This window comes from Alligator sinensis, unplaced genomic scaffold, assembly GCF_000455745.1.
Source record: "Alligator sinensis unplaced genomic scaffold, ASM45574v1 scaffold150_1, whole genome shotgun sequence".
In the NCBI taxonomy this organism is placed as follows: domain Eukaryota; kingdom Metazoa; phylum Chordata; order Crocodylia; family Alligatoridae; genus Alligator; species Alligator sinensis.
The window spans coordinates 4,089,596-4,106,408 of NW_005841840.1; the positions used below are offsets into that span (position 1 = coordinate 4,089,596).

General features: G+C 40.1%; 1 protein-coding gene across 3 annotated transcripts in view; it reads right to left on the reverse strand.

The window, feature by feature from the left end:
• Positions 1–14,640, reverse strand: part of ABHD18 (abhydrolase domain containing 18) — a 37,219-nt gene extending 22,579 nt beyond the window's left edge. Inside the window, exons 1-7 of one of the 3 annotated variants that reach the window (XM_006015613.3) lie at positions 14,562–14,640; positions 12,565–12,681; positions 10,552–10,660; positions 6,707–6,791; positions 5,162–5,262; positions 1,514–1,592; positions 1,350–1,434 (exon numbers count right to left, since the gene is read on the reverse strand). In XM_006015613.3, coding sequence (XP_006015675.1) covers positions 1,350–1,434; positions 1,514–1,592; positions 5,162–5,262; positions 6,707–6,791; positions 10,552–10,643 — 442 coding nt within the window. In that variant the 5' untranslated portion in view covers positions 10,644–10,660; positions 12,565–12,681; positions 14,562–14,640. Of the gene's footprint in view, positions 1–1,349; positions 1,435–1,513; positions 1,593–5,161; positions 5,263–6,706; positions 6,792–10,551; positions 10,661–12,564; positions 12,682–14,561 lie in introns of those variants that run through there. The other 2 variants (XM_025204622.1, XM_025204626.1) reach the window with 2 other exon arrangements.
• Between the last annotated feature and the right edge of the window lie 2,173 nt (positions 14,641–16,813).

Here is a 16,813-nt window from a genome sequence, read left to right on the forward strand (position 1 = left end):
TGAAATTCTTTTGAGTGAAACAAGATGACGGTGTTTGGGGGCAGTTTTCCAAGAGTGAATGAGAACTCTAGAAAACATGAAAGAGCATATAGTGATAAAACAAGTCAAAATTAACAAAGGCATCTGGTGTACAACAGTTTAGATACATGAAGTGGGAAGGCATGCCAAGCAACACCTTCCCCTCCAAAAGTAGATTTTATTAGCCAAGCCAAAAGGAACATATGTACAGCTTTCAATCCACCAGGGCTAGGAGGTAAAGTCCGTTAGGTACTTCACTGATGAGGATGCAGAGGGGACCAGTATCAGACAAGTACATAAGAAGCAAACTAGTTTACCAACCAAAATATTGTCAGTAAGCATAGAGCCATGGAAGACTATTTGGGCGATATGTAAGACTGACTCACAAAACGTTGCTCATCTGGATTTTAAAAAAAAATATATAAATATCATTTTTCAGTTTCTCTGCTTTATCGCAGTACTTGTCTGATACTGATCCTTCTGCATCCTCATCAGTGAAGTATTTTTAGTTTTCCTGCTAGAAGCCCCATGTGTAGGACAAGCCTGCCCCAATGGTGCATAGACCAGGAGCCGCACGCCATCTGGGACTGGGCAAGAAGCCATACATGAAGGTAGGGAGCCGTGCATCATCAGGTTGGGTGGGCTCCACACCTCCGCATGGGGCTTTCAGCACTACTCCAGCAGAAACTTGCACACAGAGGCAAACAGGAGCCTGCCCGGCCCGATGGCATGCAGTTCTGTGCCTCCATGTGTGGCTTCCCACCTGGCCCAGTGGTGCATGGTTTCCAGTCCACACGCCATTAGGCTGGGCCAGCTCTCCACATACGACTTCCAGCACTCCGGTGGGAAACCGCACATGGAGACATGGAGTCTAGCACCATCAGGTCAGGTGAGCTCCTGTTTGCCTCCGCATGCGGCTTCCTGCTAGAGTGCTGGAAGTCCCACGCGGAGGCATGGAGCACACCTGACCCAATGGCACATGGCCAATACCAACCCCACAAACCCCAAGCCCACCCCACTCTTGGAGGCAGGAGCTCCCCTCCCCACTTATCAGGTGGCTAGTCACGCAGCTCTGTGCCTCCACATCATGGAGCTACCAGTTGGAGTTCAAATTATGTAAAATTATGCAATTATGTGCAGGCATGCCTTTTATGCACAAAGTTGCACAGGCACATAATTCCATAGTTCCCCAAGGTGTACTTATATAGTCAACAGTTGTATATCTGACAATTGATGTACGCAGCCTGCATCAAAAAGATAAGGCATTATAATCCCCCCTTGGTTATCATTTTGAAAAGCATTGAAGTGTTTTGCTCTAAACAAAAGGATATAATAAGGATTTTCTAACAACAGAGAAGCTATACAGGCCTCTTTGATCATTGGACGGGCCATTAGTGTGCGTCTTCTCCAGTAGTACTAAAGAGGATAAGAGGAATCAAAGTAAAAAATGAATGTGATACAAGTAGTGTGCAAAAATTAAGTCTTCTGTACTTACGTGATCTCCAGTGCCTGCTAAATGAATGCACACAGGTCTGTAATTGCCATTCCATTTCTTGGGCATTATGAACTGAAACCTAGAAAAAAAATTCCATTTCATCCATCAGGATAAACGCACCAATTAAATGAAACGTCCAAGTGACCACTATACTGAAAAAGAATAAACATGTCCATAACATTTTCTAGCAAACAATTATCAGTCTACTGATCCTCATATTCTATTAATCCAATGAAGAACACACAAAAAAAACCCAATTATTTTTAAAGTAACATGCTTACAAGGAGTTAAAGATTATTTTCCAAACAAGATTACTTTATTAGGTGGAGAAGGTAAGATGTACAACAAAGATGTGTAACAAAGTAAATGTGGATTGCATAAGCAACAAACTTTTCCTTTTAAGTGAGACCAGCTAAAATGGAAGATTCAAGATGAGCAAGAGATAAATTAGAAAAAAAAAAATACAATTAGACTTTTCAAAACAGGTTTAGAGTACTTCACTTACATCTATATCAAGTGCATAATTCACTTAGCCTTATACATCAGTCCTGGTTTTTTCCCTGTTGCTTGAATTCTCTAGCAGGCATTGATTATCCACATTACTGCTGTGTTTGGCTTCACTGTCTGCTCTGCAATGTAACAGTACTTATATTTTAACAGCCTATTGGTGAAAGTGACTCAGGCCTGGTAAAACAGTCAGCAGACCCTATTCATTTGAAGACTGATACCAGAGCAGAACAGGAAGTAAAAACCTTTAATAAGGTTCTAAAAGCTTAATGAAGACTGTTCCTGTAGTTCATGAACATTGTTCAGGTTGAGCTTGAACAGATGCATACTCCAGGTAAATACATAGGGCGTTTTTTTCCCCAGTTACAAGGCTATGCATTTAAACCAGCTTCCCTATACAGTACTCTGGTTTAAAATACCCCCAGCTTCCCTATACTCTGGTTGAATTCCACCCCCCCCCAGGTACAAAAAAACACAAAACAACCAAAAAGACCATTTTTTCCCTTAAACACCCTCCCCCCAGCTTATCTGCCCTATTCAAGCAAACAACTGTTGAGCCCCTGAGTCTTTCACCACACGGTGGGGCACTGCTGCAATAAGAAGTGTTGCTTCCCAGGAAAAAAAGTCACTTAGAAGCTAACTTAAACAAAAACTGTGAAATGCATCTGGGCTATTAAAGTACTGCCTAACAGAAACTTCAAACTAAATCCAATAGGATACATCTATATCTATATATCTATAAAAAAAATGTTATCTTGAAAGCAAATCTAGGTTTCTTAAACAAGTTGAATAGAAGGGAGTACATAAAAGATGACACCAATAGCTGCCACTTTGCAAGTATGTGAAAGCCCACAGAAACTTCGTATAGTGCACGTTCAGCTGTGGGATCAATCAAGACAGGAATTTTAAGTAGCAATGCTTTTATATCAAGAAGAGGGAGGAAAAGTTAGTATGGGGGGAGGGGGGACTGCATTTTTTTTTAAATGCAATTTTAGAAGGCATGGCATCTCAGACGCATAATATTGGCTCATTGGAGCTATTGATGCGATAGCATTATGTTCCTTTGCAGGGAGATAACTGTTCAAAATTAACCAAAACAAAATTTAAGCAAAGTTTGAAAAGCATTGACAAGAAGTCTAATTCTTCTAACTCAGGAGTAGGCAACGTTTTTTGGCCAGAGTGCCAAAAAAACACCACAATGCCTACCTTGGAAGGTGCCAGAGTGCCAGCATGCCAGAAAAACAAAATGAGGGCAGGGGGTACATGGCAGGATGCCCTGCTTGTGCCCCTTGCCCCCCAGCCCTGTGCCTCCCAGCCCTGCGCCCCCCCAGCCCGGGCTCCGGCTGTCAGCAGCTACCCCAGGCTCTGGGTAGCTGCTGGAGCTGGGCAGCTCCCAGCAGGGGTTGCAGTGTCTCAGCTGCCTACTGGCAGCAGCCTGGGCTCCTGGCTGGCAGCAGCTACCCAGAGCCAGGGTCAGTTGCAGCCAGGAGGCTGCAAACAGCTGTGCCAGGCTCCACAGTTCTGGAGTCAGCTCTATTCGTGTGCAGTTGCCGCCTGCGTGGAGCTGATGCCGGATCTGTGGAGCCCCGCACAGCTGTTTGCAGCCTTCCCACTGCTTGCTGCAGCTGCCCAGAGCCCAGGCTGCCTACAAACATCTGCGCCAGGCTCCGGAGCCCAGTTACCAGCTCTGTGCCAGGAGCAGGGGAGAGACCAGGGTTGTGCTGCCTAAGGCCCCACTCCCACTGTCCGATCCAACACACAGGTACACACACTGGTACAGAGCTGATGCTGGGGCTCCAGAGCCGGCGCAGCTGTTTGGAGGCTCCCAGCTGCAGGCAGCCCTGGCTCTGGGTAGCTGCTGCCAGCTGGGAGCTGGCAAGCCCGGGTTCTGTTGCTGGCAAGGCCGGAAAGGGGAAAATGAAAGACCACACATTAAATAATCCATATATACTACTGATGCAACCAAACGTATCAGATGTTATTTTGCTATACTAGATATATTTTTGTTAAAATGCTTATATACATTTGTAAAAATAAAAACAGCCTTGTCAGAGAAGACCGTAAAGTAAAGTAAAGAAGAAAAAGGTACAGTAATCCACAATGAGGAAGGAAAGGACACAAGATACCCTCTTTCCTAGGGATATAAATCCCAACCAACTGACAACCTTCCAAGTCCACAAAAGATCTGGTTCAGTCCAGTTCCAAAAGTTTCAGTGAAACAAAGAAATGTAAATAAAACCAATCAGAGATCATTTATTAGAATATTAAAACCAGCCATCTATAAATATTAGGCATGAACCAGAGAGAAATTTGGAGAACTCAGAAATTCAAGAAGACCTGCTGCCTATCTGCATGCTACACTCCTCCCACTTCTCAAGTCTCCCCGGCTGGTACAGGTGAGAATCTATGTTGTGCTGTTGCAGGTAGCCAGATAGATTTTGGGATAAATGTTTGTTTTCATGTTTTAAAGGTGCAAGCAAATAAAAGGTTGGATGACCTGTTTCTGACTCTTATCAGTAGTCCACCCACAATCCGGATAACAATATACTGCTGGCCTTTACAAAATGCAAATATGCACCCTCCATCTTAGATGTACAATGAACTGTATACACTTATAAAAAAAATTTTAAGAGAAATTAGTCAAAACATTATTTTTACTGTAAAATAGTAACATTTTTTCTCTGTTCCTAAAAAGGTGGTTGAGAACAACTAGTATATTTGTTTGAATTATTTTGCTTTCCAGCATTTCCACCATGAATAGTTAAGCTGTGGTTACTTAGGAAGATACTGGCTAGTTCAGTATGTAAACTCAAAATGCTATAAAAGCTTGACAATTCCACTTCTAGAAATGTCATCTTTTGTGCATCTTAGCACAGGCTGGCTTTTGCTAATATCACTCCCAATTTTAGAACAAGCTCATTCAAAAAGTAAACCATTTTTGCAAAGATGGACTTGTGAACAAAAGCAGTTCTCTCTCAACCTTGAAATCTATTTGGATGACTTACTACAGAGACTATAGCTGGAACCATTTTTCAAGAAATGTTTAATTGAATGGATATAGGAATTACTCCCCGTGTTCTCTATAACATACTTTTTGGCACCAATTTTAGAAATAAAATGTGAATTACTTCCTTTCCTTACCTTGCTATGATGGATTCTGTTGGCAAGATGCCTGGAATATAATGAGCCAAAGGGGAAATGAAGTGTCCATTAAGGATCTTACAGTCTGATTGCTCTTCAACCTATGGCAGAAGTGGAAATGAGATGTGCATTTAATCTACCTCATATGATGAAGGCTGAGCATTCATTAACCCATATACTGTATAACCCAACCCTAGATCCATGCCCTAGCCTGAGACACACACACACACACACACACACACACACACACACCCCCCCCCACCCTTCTAATATTTTTTAAATCATCACTTCAAGTATCATGTTATACAAGCATAAAAGAAAAAAAAATCTAATCATAAGTCACTTCCACTTGAGCACCCAGTTATTAAAACAAAAATCAGGTAATTTACAAAAAGCATTCAACTTAAGACACTAAGTTCTGCCCATCTGTTTTTCAATTATTCAATAATGACATTTGCGTGCGTCTCCCCCACCACAAAAAAATGTTTCTGATAGATAGGTAGGTAACTTCAAGCTGAAATAATAAGACAATGGCTATAAAGATGTCAAATCTCACCCTTAAGACTCAACTCTTTTGTGAGGTCTTTTAAAGTCTGCTGATGAGCAGGTATAACTGCTCAACTATTAATCCACTGTTTTCCCCATTCTTTCCTTTTTCCCTTTGACAATTCCCATATGGCAGTCATATCCCTCATTCTATCCATACCCTCAATTAAATATTTCTAGGGATACAGGCACATAAACAAGTCACCATGAAGTAAGAGAGAATGTGACCTTGCAGCCAGTGAGCTGCTCTGAGGTCAATGACTTACCAGAGAGGTAAGTGTGCATGGAGTAAGTATAAAGGTAGGTTTTTTTTCCCCCAGGAGGAAAGAGCTATCTTACACTTACCATACAATAAGAGCATGCACATGGACAATTACCACAGAGTGCTGCAAGCTCGCTTCCTAGCTTATGTTGCTGTAACTCATTTGTGGACTCATACCTTTATTTACTGAACCAAACTAGTCACTATGTCTATTTGCTTGTATACTATTCCCTGCCAGATTGATAGTAAAAGTCCCTGGGGGCAGGAAATGTTTATGCCTACATAACAGCACTAGCAGTATCTTTTCCACATCCAATCCAGTTTTTTTTTTTTTTTTTTTTTTTTTTTTTTTTTACTTACTTACTTTTTTCCCTTTGTGTTTCTTTGGTCTTTTACATGAAAGAACTCAGTGCCTCACCTTAGTCAGGAGCAGATGCATCAGTAAAAGCAGTAAAGAGGAACTTCTACTTATTCCCATCACATTACCTTCACAACTGTTACCTCATAGCTAAAATCATGACCTGAATTCTGATCTCAAGCTGACAGCACACTGTACCTTGCATTAGGACAACCCCCCCAGCATAGCTTTCCATAAATATATAGATCTAAGATTCACTTAACAGAAAATGTAGCTTTTCAATAAAAAGAGCTTTCTAAAGGCTCACTTCCTTTCACCCATATTATATCTAGATTTTTTTTTTTTTTAATTCCAGATGCACTTCTTTGCTTTTGAATACCTTGTCAATGAACACTGGATAATCTCTTGAAACCAACTTCTGACATTTTTCCCGGTTTCCAATAATCTTTCTGAACTCAAATATTCTGTTAAAAAGAAAAATATGGGACAGAGTCAGGCCTAATCACTGAATAATGTTATGACACCAGTAGATACACCCATCTCAGAATTGCTGTACTTCCTTACACGTTACAGGCTAAACTAAGATATCAAAGCACTAAATCTTTTAATCTGTTACCAGTTTGTCATTTCTGGACAACCCAGACAGTCGTGAACTAGATCTGTTTACTTTATTGAAAGAATTTATTTTAGAAAGACTGCTGAACTAGTTTCAAGTACACATATGGGTTTAACAATTTTAAGCATGATTTCATTTCTTTTGTTATGAAAACTAACTTCAGATTAAGACTGTCTGGGCATTCCAGGCTTGTACCGAGGACCCCAGCTCCAGGACCCATAGAACATCAGAAGTTCATTTTTCTTCAACAAATAAAAGATTATTTAGTTCCTATGTTTCTTTGTAACAATAAGAACATGTTACATGAGTAACTGATGAGTACCTGAATCTTCAGAGAGCTTGTAATAATAGGGCTGAGGAAGACAATATAACTTCTAATCCATAGCATAATATTTCTTTTTGATTTGATATTTATAATCTGTTATACAATTTTGATCTGGATGATAGCAAAAACTGCAGATGTATTATAATACAAACCATTTTGCATGCTTATTTCAGATACTTATAACTGGAAAACTCTGAAAAAAGGTTTCAGTGTCTTGGCCTCATCTCACAATTAAGTGGTTCAGAGGCAAGTTCCTCCAAACTTCAAACATCTCTGTGGCTTTTTCTCAAAGTAGAAAGCTATTTCAATGTTATTGACTGTTTTTCAGTTTACTATTCAAAATTATTTTGAAAAGAGACATCGTTCTGTTTTAGTAAAAAAAAAAAACTAACTGCTTTACTAAGGTGGTACAGTGTTCACAGATCACGTAGAAAATAAACGCTCTTGTAAGAACTTTTTTCCTCATTCATCTGTGTCATAGTGACCTTGACTTTCAGGATGATGATCTTTTCCACTGCATGCAAGCACATCTCTGAATTTTTTCTCTATTCTATTTGCACCAGATAGAGAAAGTGACTGACAAGGCTGAAGAGAAGTTAAGTTAGCTGGTACTGTGCCAAAATTCTCAAAGAGTTATGCTATACAGCAAACCAACAATCAAAGTGAGTGTTAACCACATACTTGAGTTTCACTGTTAAGAAATACTCAGTAAACTAAGAATGGGCATTTATAGCACTTGGGATAATTCAAGAGCTACCAAACTGCTGTATAAGTTTTGTACATATTTTTTCAATTCAGAATGAGACAGGTAAAGTTGAGATCAGAAAACTTTCAACACCCCTTTAGACTACATACTGGCAAGACTGCCCATTACAAATCAATGTTAATGGCTATCCAATATAAAAAACAAACTGTCATTTACTCCAGTGGGATTTAATGAGGATTGAATCTAGCCCGGTATCTTTAATCTGTTAACAACTATTCACAGTATGAAGAAAGCTCAGTCTTAATATTCAAGAAGAATTTGAAGGTAAGTAACAAATCACCAAGAATGCCAAGTTAAAAGTAATTTTAACCTCCTGATTTCCAATGATTTTTTCTCTCTGAATGTTGTTTCTAAGTTAGAAAATAGAAACACACGCACTAAAAAAAATCCTTCATTTTGGAACTTAATATACCATATTTTCATGCATTTAACACACTGTGTTTGAAAGGTATTATGAAGATTCCCTCCCCCACCATAGTTACAGCTGCAGGGACAGAGCCTAATCTCATACTCATCTTCCCTTTCCTACTCAACTAAAACAGCAGCTGTTACTGAAGATTGGCCTCCCTGGGTGAACCTGTGATCTTGAAAAGAGCTAAAGAGCTATGAAATCCAACAGGAGACCATAAACCCTAGCACACAGCAAAACTGCCCTAAAAAGATTAGCTTCATTAGTGGAATAACTGTTAAAAAGGAGACATGATTGTAAAGTGTGAAGCTGGGACAATGACCCCCTCAGCTACCTGTATAGTAACACCAAAACTGAAGGATGGAGAAGCACCCTGCTTTAATTCCTGCTCCAATCTCCCCAATCATCCCTGCTAAACACATACCACCCAATTTGGGATGAAAGGTGAGTACTGTATGAGAGAAAATACAAAAACCCTTTAAATACCTTATACTATTAATGCCAGAATTAATAGTATGAGTAGTTGCAACAGATTAAGAAACTATTTTGCTAGGCACCACGTAAAAGAAGACAAAGCGTCTCAAGAAGCTTACAACTAAAATAGTAGAGCTAGTCAAAAAAATCTTTCTCATCCCCAAACCTTCTGCACAAATGTGACTGATATACATTTTAAATGGGGTTGGTAAGATCAAAATAGTCTATTCAGAAATGTATTTGATATTACAGTGTAGAAACTATATTAAGAGATTGCAAGCAAGATGTTTTAAAACAAGGTGCTTTAAAAATAAATTTGAAACAAATCTTTTTAACAACACAAGAAATTCCTGCAAAACGAATCCACTTCTTACAATGCTCTCCAAAAAGGAAAATTAAAGCTAACACTGTATATACCCACCTACCCACAAAAAGCAGCAACATTATCTAATTCCCCATTTTCATAGTAGCTAGGGTCAGGAGGGACCTGAACAGATCATCTAGCCTGACCTCCTGCCACAGGCAGGAATGAGTGCTGGGTTCACAAGACCCCAGACAGGTGATCGTCCAACCTCCTCTTGAATTTGCCCAAAGTAGGGGTGACGATCATTTCCCTGGGAAGTTGGTTCTAGAAGTGGAACAACTGGAAAGTTTACTTATAAAGCTCTCCTGGGAAGTCCCAGACAAAAATTTACATCCCACCAACCTTTGCTGCAGGCAGATCTTCAAGGTTAAATTCAAGATGATATATACCAAGTTGCTTGCAGTGCAAAATTATACACAAAATTAAAACTTGAACTTTTGAAGTAATTTAAACTGTTTTCTTAACGTTAACAAGCTTGTACACATTCAATTGCTTATTATTTAAACTTTACAACCAAGTGTTTCACTTCACTTCAAATTACTACCCTTTTAAGAGAAGGTTTTAAAGTAAATCAATTCAGATATTTAATATTAAAAGAAATTTCCATTACATTTAAGTGTTTTCCATACACAGTTTTAAGGAACTTAAAAACACCATAAAGCAAGATAAAAATCTCTCTTTGGAAAAAGCTAACTTATTTAAAAAAAAGTGTAAAAAAAAACAATCACTTTTTTAAACAAGTCAATGTCACTTACCAAGTGGAGAAACAAGATACAACTCTAGCCTAAATTATCCATTTCAAAATTTATATGAGAAAACTAATTTATTTTTGAGAGAGACACAGAGAGAGAGAGAAACAAAAAAGAAAAGTTGTAATTAAGAGAGCTGTCTCCTTTGCATAACTTTTACAGACATCACCCTTGGCTAGTACAACTTTTTAAAAGAGCTGTCTTGCACTAGTATGTGGAAGTTACCATTAACTGGACTCTTCCTTTATAAAGAATGCATTGTTTAATTATTTTAGACTGTACAGATGTATAAACTTTCCTTAACACAAAATAAATTTCAACTGGTAAATGCACTTTAATCAATACAAATATTAAGTTTCTGATGTCCAATAACTCCAGTGGTGTGTTATGCATTACTGGAAACCTAAAACTAAAATGTTGCATCTGTCTAATAGTTAAACGTATGTTAATATCTGTGAAATATTTTTTAACAATTTTGTTTAATTGTAACACAGAATATTTCATAGCAAAAACATAGTCACCTTTTCAAGTCCTCTGGCTTTCCCCATCCTTGGATGAAAAGTTTTGTGAGGAGAAGGCGTCTATATAAAACATCTAGTTTACTCAAACCCATTAGCAGCGAAATGACATCTAGAAGAAAAAAAAAGTATGAGCAAAGCAGTACTACAAAAGGGTTTCTTTGCAGATTTCAAGCTAAAGTATACTAGCCTTCACCTGTGAAATCCTGGCTTGAATGCAACAGTTCAAATCATAATAAGCATTAGTTTTCATTTTTGTAAGAAACAAATTAAACAGATTTTGACAACATGGTTAATCATGACCTCTAGATAAAGATAAAGCCATTTAATATACATTTTGGCCTTTACTTTATGTAAAGCTCCATGCCAGTTTCTAGAAAGCTAGCATTTGGAATCTTCTGGTATAACCACAAACTAGAAAATGATAGGCTGCAATTTAGGGGTGCACTGATAAAGATTTTCTTGGCTGATACTAATAGCTAATTATTAACCAGGCATATTGCCCAATACCAATTCAATAACCGATATTAACACTGGGTTGAGTCATGGTGCAGGTTGAGTCATGCTTGGCTCCGCCTACCCCCTTGCCCTAGTCATGTCTGCGGCATTCAGCACCTTTTACATCACCCACCCTGGCCCCCGCCTGCAGTCCACACAACGCCACACCAGCACCCAGGACACCGCAACAGCTGCTCCGCTCCAAACCAGCCCAGCCCACCAGTGAGGGGATGGTGTGTATCCAGGGTCATCCCAGCTTGTGGGAGGGAACCCAGGCGTCCAAGGCCCCGGCCAGAAGGCATAATTATCAGAAAAGGATTCTGGCTACAATAACTAAAAAAAGCCAACAGCCGGTAATGTAAATTTCCCTTTTACCAGTGCCAATCCAATACCCAACTGATATATCAGTGCACCTCTACTGCAATTCAAAAATCACTTATACCCATATTTAATTTTTTGAATTTGAGTAGCTCTAATGGTTTTATTGGGACTAAGGAATCAATGAATAGCTCAATGTCCAGTTGGGCACAGGTATCAAATGGGGTTCCCCAGGCGTTTGTCCTGAGTCTGGTATTGTTTAATATCTTCATTAATGATCTGGAGGATGAGACCGAGTACACACTTAACGAATCTGTGGACAGCAAGAATGACATGAATGGATGAAAGAAATGGTCTCTAATCAATCAGATGAGATTCAACAAGGACAAATGCAAACTCTTGCACTTGGGATGGAACAATTGCATGGAGTTTTGAGAGACTACCACCACTTATTTTTTCCTTCTCCTCTAATCAAGAGTCTAAGCCCAAGAAGCCCAGCAAAACAGAGTCCCACTGAAAGAAAGTTAAGCTTGAAGAACTTGCATGAACCTTAAGGCAGGATCGTATTTTGAACACCTGTACAATCTAACAGCCTTTGTAGGGCTGCCATTGTAAAGAACTATTGTGCTGGTATAATTTAAACTTGTTCCTAATGATAATAAAAATCTTATCTATTATTACAACCGCTACACTGGCACTTGTGTTGGCACAGTTACACTAGTTTGGGTTGTAACTTTTTTCATGCTCCTAAAATATAAAAGTTTTGCCTGCATAGCTATAGAACAGGGCTTAATAAAAAAACCTGTGCAAGTTGGAAGACAGAAAAAAAAACATAATTTTAAACCGCTAGGAAAATAACTAATTTAAAGTTATTTTTCCATAAAAAAATTAAAAATTGAAGTCACTGATGGTGTGAAAGTTTATTCTGCAATTTATTTGTATCAGTATTTTAGAACCTAACCCTCTCTACCACTCTGTGCTGTCCTTTAATTTCTGATTCTCTCTCACATTCTAGGGCAATGTTTCCCACACTTCCGAAAACAAAGCTTTCTCTATAGAAAACCATGTCATGCACATGTTTTATAGCATGATCTTCCTTTGAGCAAATGGGGATGCTTTCCCAAAATAGTTTAATTATCAGTAAAATGCAGAGAGTTTGCCAAAAAAACCCAAAAAACCTGATTATACAGTTTGACTTACTGAAACGAATGGGGAGCCACTTCTATGCTCTTGACAGTGGGACAAAAAATTAGGTCTGGGACATGTCTCTCTCACAAAGGAAAACAGATTCTTCCAGCAGAAGTTCTGGGCTTTTTCCTATCCAGAACACAAAAACAATTAATTATAGGACAAGTTTATAATACCATGCTATTATATGAAACAGGTATCAATGTAAACAGGGTAAATAAAGGTAACTTCACCTCTCTCCCACTTAACATTGCCAAATCTGTACCTACCACATTATTTACCTACAACCTCTACACACCAAGACAGAATGTATTTACCTGGTTGTAGTCCACAGGTAGGCAAAATACAGCCTGCGGCAGACCCTTTGGGCACAATCTGGCCCATGGCACATTCTACAACACTCTGGGCACACAGCAGGGTAAGACAGCTCTGCAGCTGGCCTGCCTTTCTAGGCAGCCCAGGTGATGGTGGCTCCTTCCAGCTGCTCCCAGCCCCGTGGTACTGGCAGGGACTCAGTTGTACAGCCCTGACACTGACCCACCCTGCACCTGCTCCAGACTGCCTGGCAGAGCAGACCAGCCAGAACCTGTGCGCACAGTCCCAACTTGGCCTGCCCCACACCTGCTCCAAACTCACCTTATCACGCTGAGCAGTAACAGCAGCTGGGCAAAAGCTACTGCTCAGTACAGGAGGAAAAGCGCCCCCACTCCCCCTTCACCGCTGCCAGGTCTTTCTTGCTGCAGCAGCCCGGAGCCTCCACATGGGCTGTCCTGCCACTCCTCTGCACTGCCACTGCTGCCCCACTGGGCAACTCAGAGACGGTGGTCATGGCAGCGAAGAGTGGCAGGGCAGCCTGGGCATGGCCTCTGGGCAGTTGCAGCAAGAAGGACCTGGCAATGGTGGGGGTGGGCGAGGAAGCACTTTTCCCCAGGCCCAGTAGCAGTTTCTGCCTACCTGCTGCTGCTCAGCATGGCCAGGCAGTCCAGAGCAGGCACAGGGCAGGCCAGGTCAGGGCTGTGCACAGAGGTTCCATCTGGTTCAGAGCTGGTCTGCTCCACCAGGCCAAGTCCACAGCTGGTGTGGGGAAGGCCAGGGTTGGGGCTATGTGTGCAGGTCCCTGCCAGTACCATGGGGCTGAGGCCACTGGCAGTGGCAGCCAGAAGGGGCCACTGCCTGGGCTGCCTAGAAAGTTGGGGTGAGCCAGGATCAGAGCTGTGCGCTGTTGACAGTGGCACATAGGCTCCAGGCTGGTGCAGGGGGTGGGAGGCTGCTGACCTGTCGGTGGCAGTTCCCAAAAACTGTCTTTGTGGCCCGTGCATCCAAATAATTGCCTGCCCCTGTTGTAGTTCCTTTATTTACCTGGTCTTTACTGAAGTATAGCTAACTCAACTTCCCCATCCACACTCTAGCTGCAAGCTCTTTTAAACAAAAAAAATTAACTGAAACGCACTCATAAGCATATTACAATATATTGCATTTTTACTATGTTGTGATCCAAGGACTGCAAATATAAATATTAAATTACAAATCAAGGCACAGAAACCTAAAATATTTAATGCTCTTGCTATAATAAGAATCCTGAAACTGAAAAAAACCCCACCATGTGCACACAAACGCATACTTACTCCAGAGAACCAGCATCAAATTTAAAGTTCCACCATAAAATTGAAGGTGCAAAAATATTTAAACAACTGGAAAGACAAAAATCAAATTCCTGCTTTCCAGCTTTATGAAGCATTAGCTCCTACAATCTGAAGTAGCAAACATTAAAATTATTTTGTTTGGATCAGAATCCTGCTTAGTTAACTTACCCAAACCTCTTGCACCTCACACCTTTTTTTTAACCGTCACCCCAAAGACCTTTCAAAACATATTATTTTATAAGATCAAAATCTATTTGTTTTACTTCAGGTATCGCAGAAGTCAGTGCAAGGTGTACATGGAGAGCCATCAGAACAACACACAGTTTAGATTAATAATTTTCCATTACGCCTGGGCTAAGAACCTACTTTAGCTCACCAACACAAATGTATTCAGAATCCAGATTTTCTCCTTATCCAGAGAAAGAAGAGATACCAACAGATTTGCTACAAGTGAAGAGAAAAAGACATTCACACCATAAATGACAAGCTATCACTATTTCTATGACTGGAATGTGAGGCAACATGGATATCCATCAAGTTGCACAAATACATTTTCATAAAAGAAACATAGTTGGTAAATTAGATGTCACCACTAGAGGCTCATCTTTTAATAGGCTGTTTTGGTGAAATTTAGCTACAGTGAATCAGTAGAACTGCTCTGAACCCATCTGACTGTGATAACACACATTAGAAGAGGACTAAAACAAGGCAGTAGGTCCATGTTACTTTTATTAGTTCATAACTAGTGTCCCAAACACTATGAACTAGAAATCTACCCTGCACAACACTGTACAAACACAGAATAAAGTGATAGCCTCTGCCAAACAGCTTACACAAGAAACAAAACGCATGGATTCAGACAGCCAGGGGAATGGATGGAAACAGAAGAAATATTGGCCAATATAAAGGGCAGTAACCTTGAATGTGAGCTACCTTACCACTGGTTAAGGTTCCTGTAACTATCACAATACAGGTTTCCCTTGCTTTATGCCATACATGAGTTCCTGGAAAATGGCACACAAATCAAACGCACATAAAGGGAACCCACTTTACAATGTAACACATAGGGATACGTTCCAAGGCCGACTGTACTGACCCCCAGACTCATTTCTACCACTTTTACAAGACAATTTTGGTACTCGCCAACTACAGACAGTACACACAAACACACGGCACTGTCATAATGGGGATGGCAACTACAGAAACGCATGTCGCAGACAATGAGCGAGGAGCACAGATACACACAGGAGATTGTATTTTGGTGCATGTCACTCCCATAATGCATCACACAAAGCAGCTGACTGTGGGTTTCCACCACATCAGTCGCATAAGAGTGAATTTACCTTGCATATAACGAATTTTGGCATTAAAAGGGTCATCTCATAAGAGCAAATTTGCACTTACAGAACTCACATAAAAGCAAGGGAAACCTGTAGAGAAGATTTTTAATGAATGATGGAAAAGATGATGAGATTAAGTTTTGCTGTGTTGAGGGGGACTTCCATTCAATTATATGGGGCAGAATGAGAGAAAGCAAGGTACTGAAAAGTATAACAAGTAGCAGATGAAGGTCGACACACCAAAACAATCTTCTGGACAAATGAAGCATGTTTAAATACAAATTAAGAATATAACTCTCTCAATGCCCATTAACTATTTGAAGTCAGAAGGTAGACAGTAGGAATACAAGATTCCTCACTGGAAAAGTTCAAGAAAGAAGAGAGCAACAGGAATGATTCAGTCTGGAAAATATGACCTATACAGCAAGACACTGAAAAGATAAGCAGGTCTTAAATAAGGATAGGTTACAATTTGATCATAAAAACAAATGTGATCATAAAGGATTGGTATTTATGATCTAATTGAAACCTAAGTAAGGAAGACATTGCTGATACTAAGAAAGCACAAAAGGACATAATGGAACCAACAGATGGAAGCTGAAACTAGCCAAATTTCTGCTGAAAATAAAACACAAGATTGAAGAGCAAAGGTAGCTGGACATCTGCACAACTTGCTTGAAGTTGTAGCAGATTCTCCATTACTAGCAGTCTAGTACTTTAGCTAAAGATATATTACACATCAAACTGAACTTTGGGTTTGATGCAGAAATTACCAGGTGAGATTCTCTGGCCTGCATGATGATCATCGAGTCTGACCTCCTGTATGATGGTCCCTTTTGGTTTTGGTAAAACCCATGAGCTTACTCTAAGATATGAAGAAAAACTTCCAGTTTAAAGAGGACAGAAGTAGTGACCGATGAAGAACAACTGATTGACAAAAACCTTCATCAAAAGCAATGTTTAGAGTAGAACAACATTTTCAAAGAGGGAGGAGGTGTAACCTTTTTGGCAGGTGTGCCACAAATTAGCCTGGCATCCTCCCTGAATACCACTCCAATCCCTTTCCCCCTCCCTATACCTGATCTAATACTCTATTTTCTGCTCCCTGCCAAAGCTCCAGCTCTTCTTTCTGCCTTTGCTCCCTGCCTAATTTGATGCTCTGCTTTCTGTCCTTGACTTATCTGCCACTGCAGTACCCATCCTTTCCTTAGTCTGCCATGCCACAGATTGGCTACCCCTGCTTTAAAATATTTCTCATGCATTTTAAAATGACTAAAG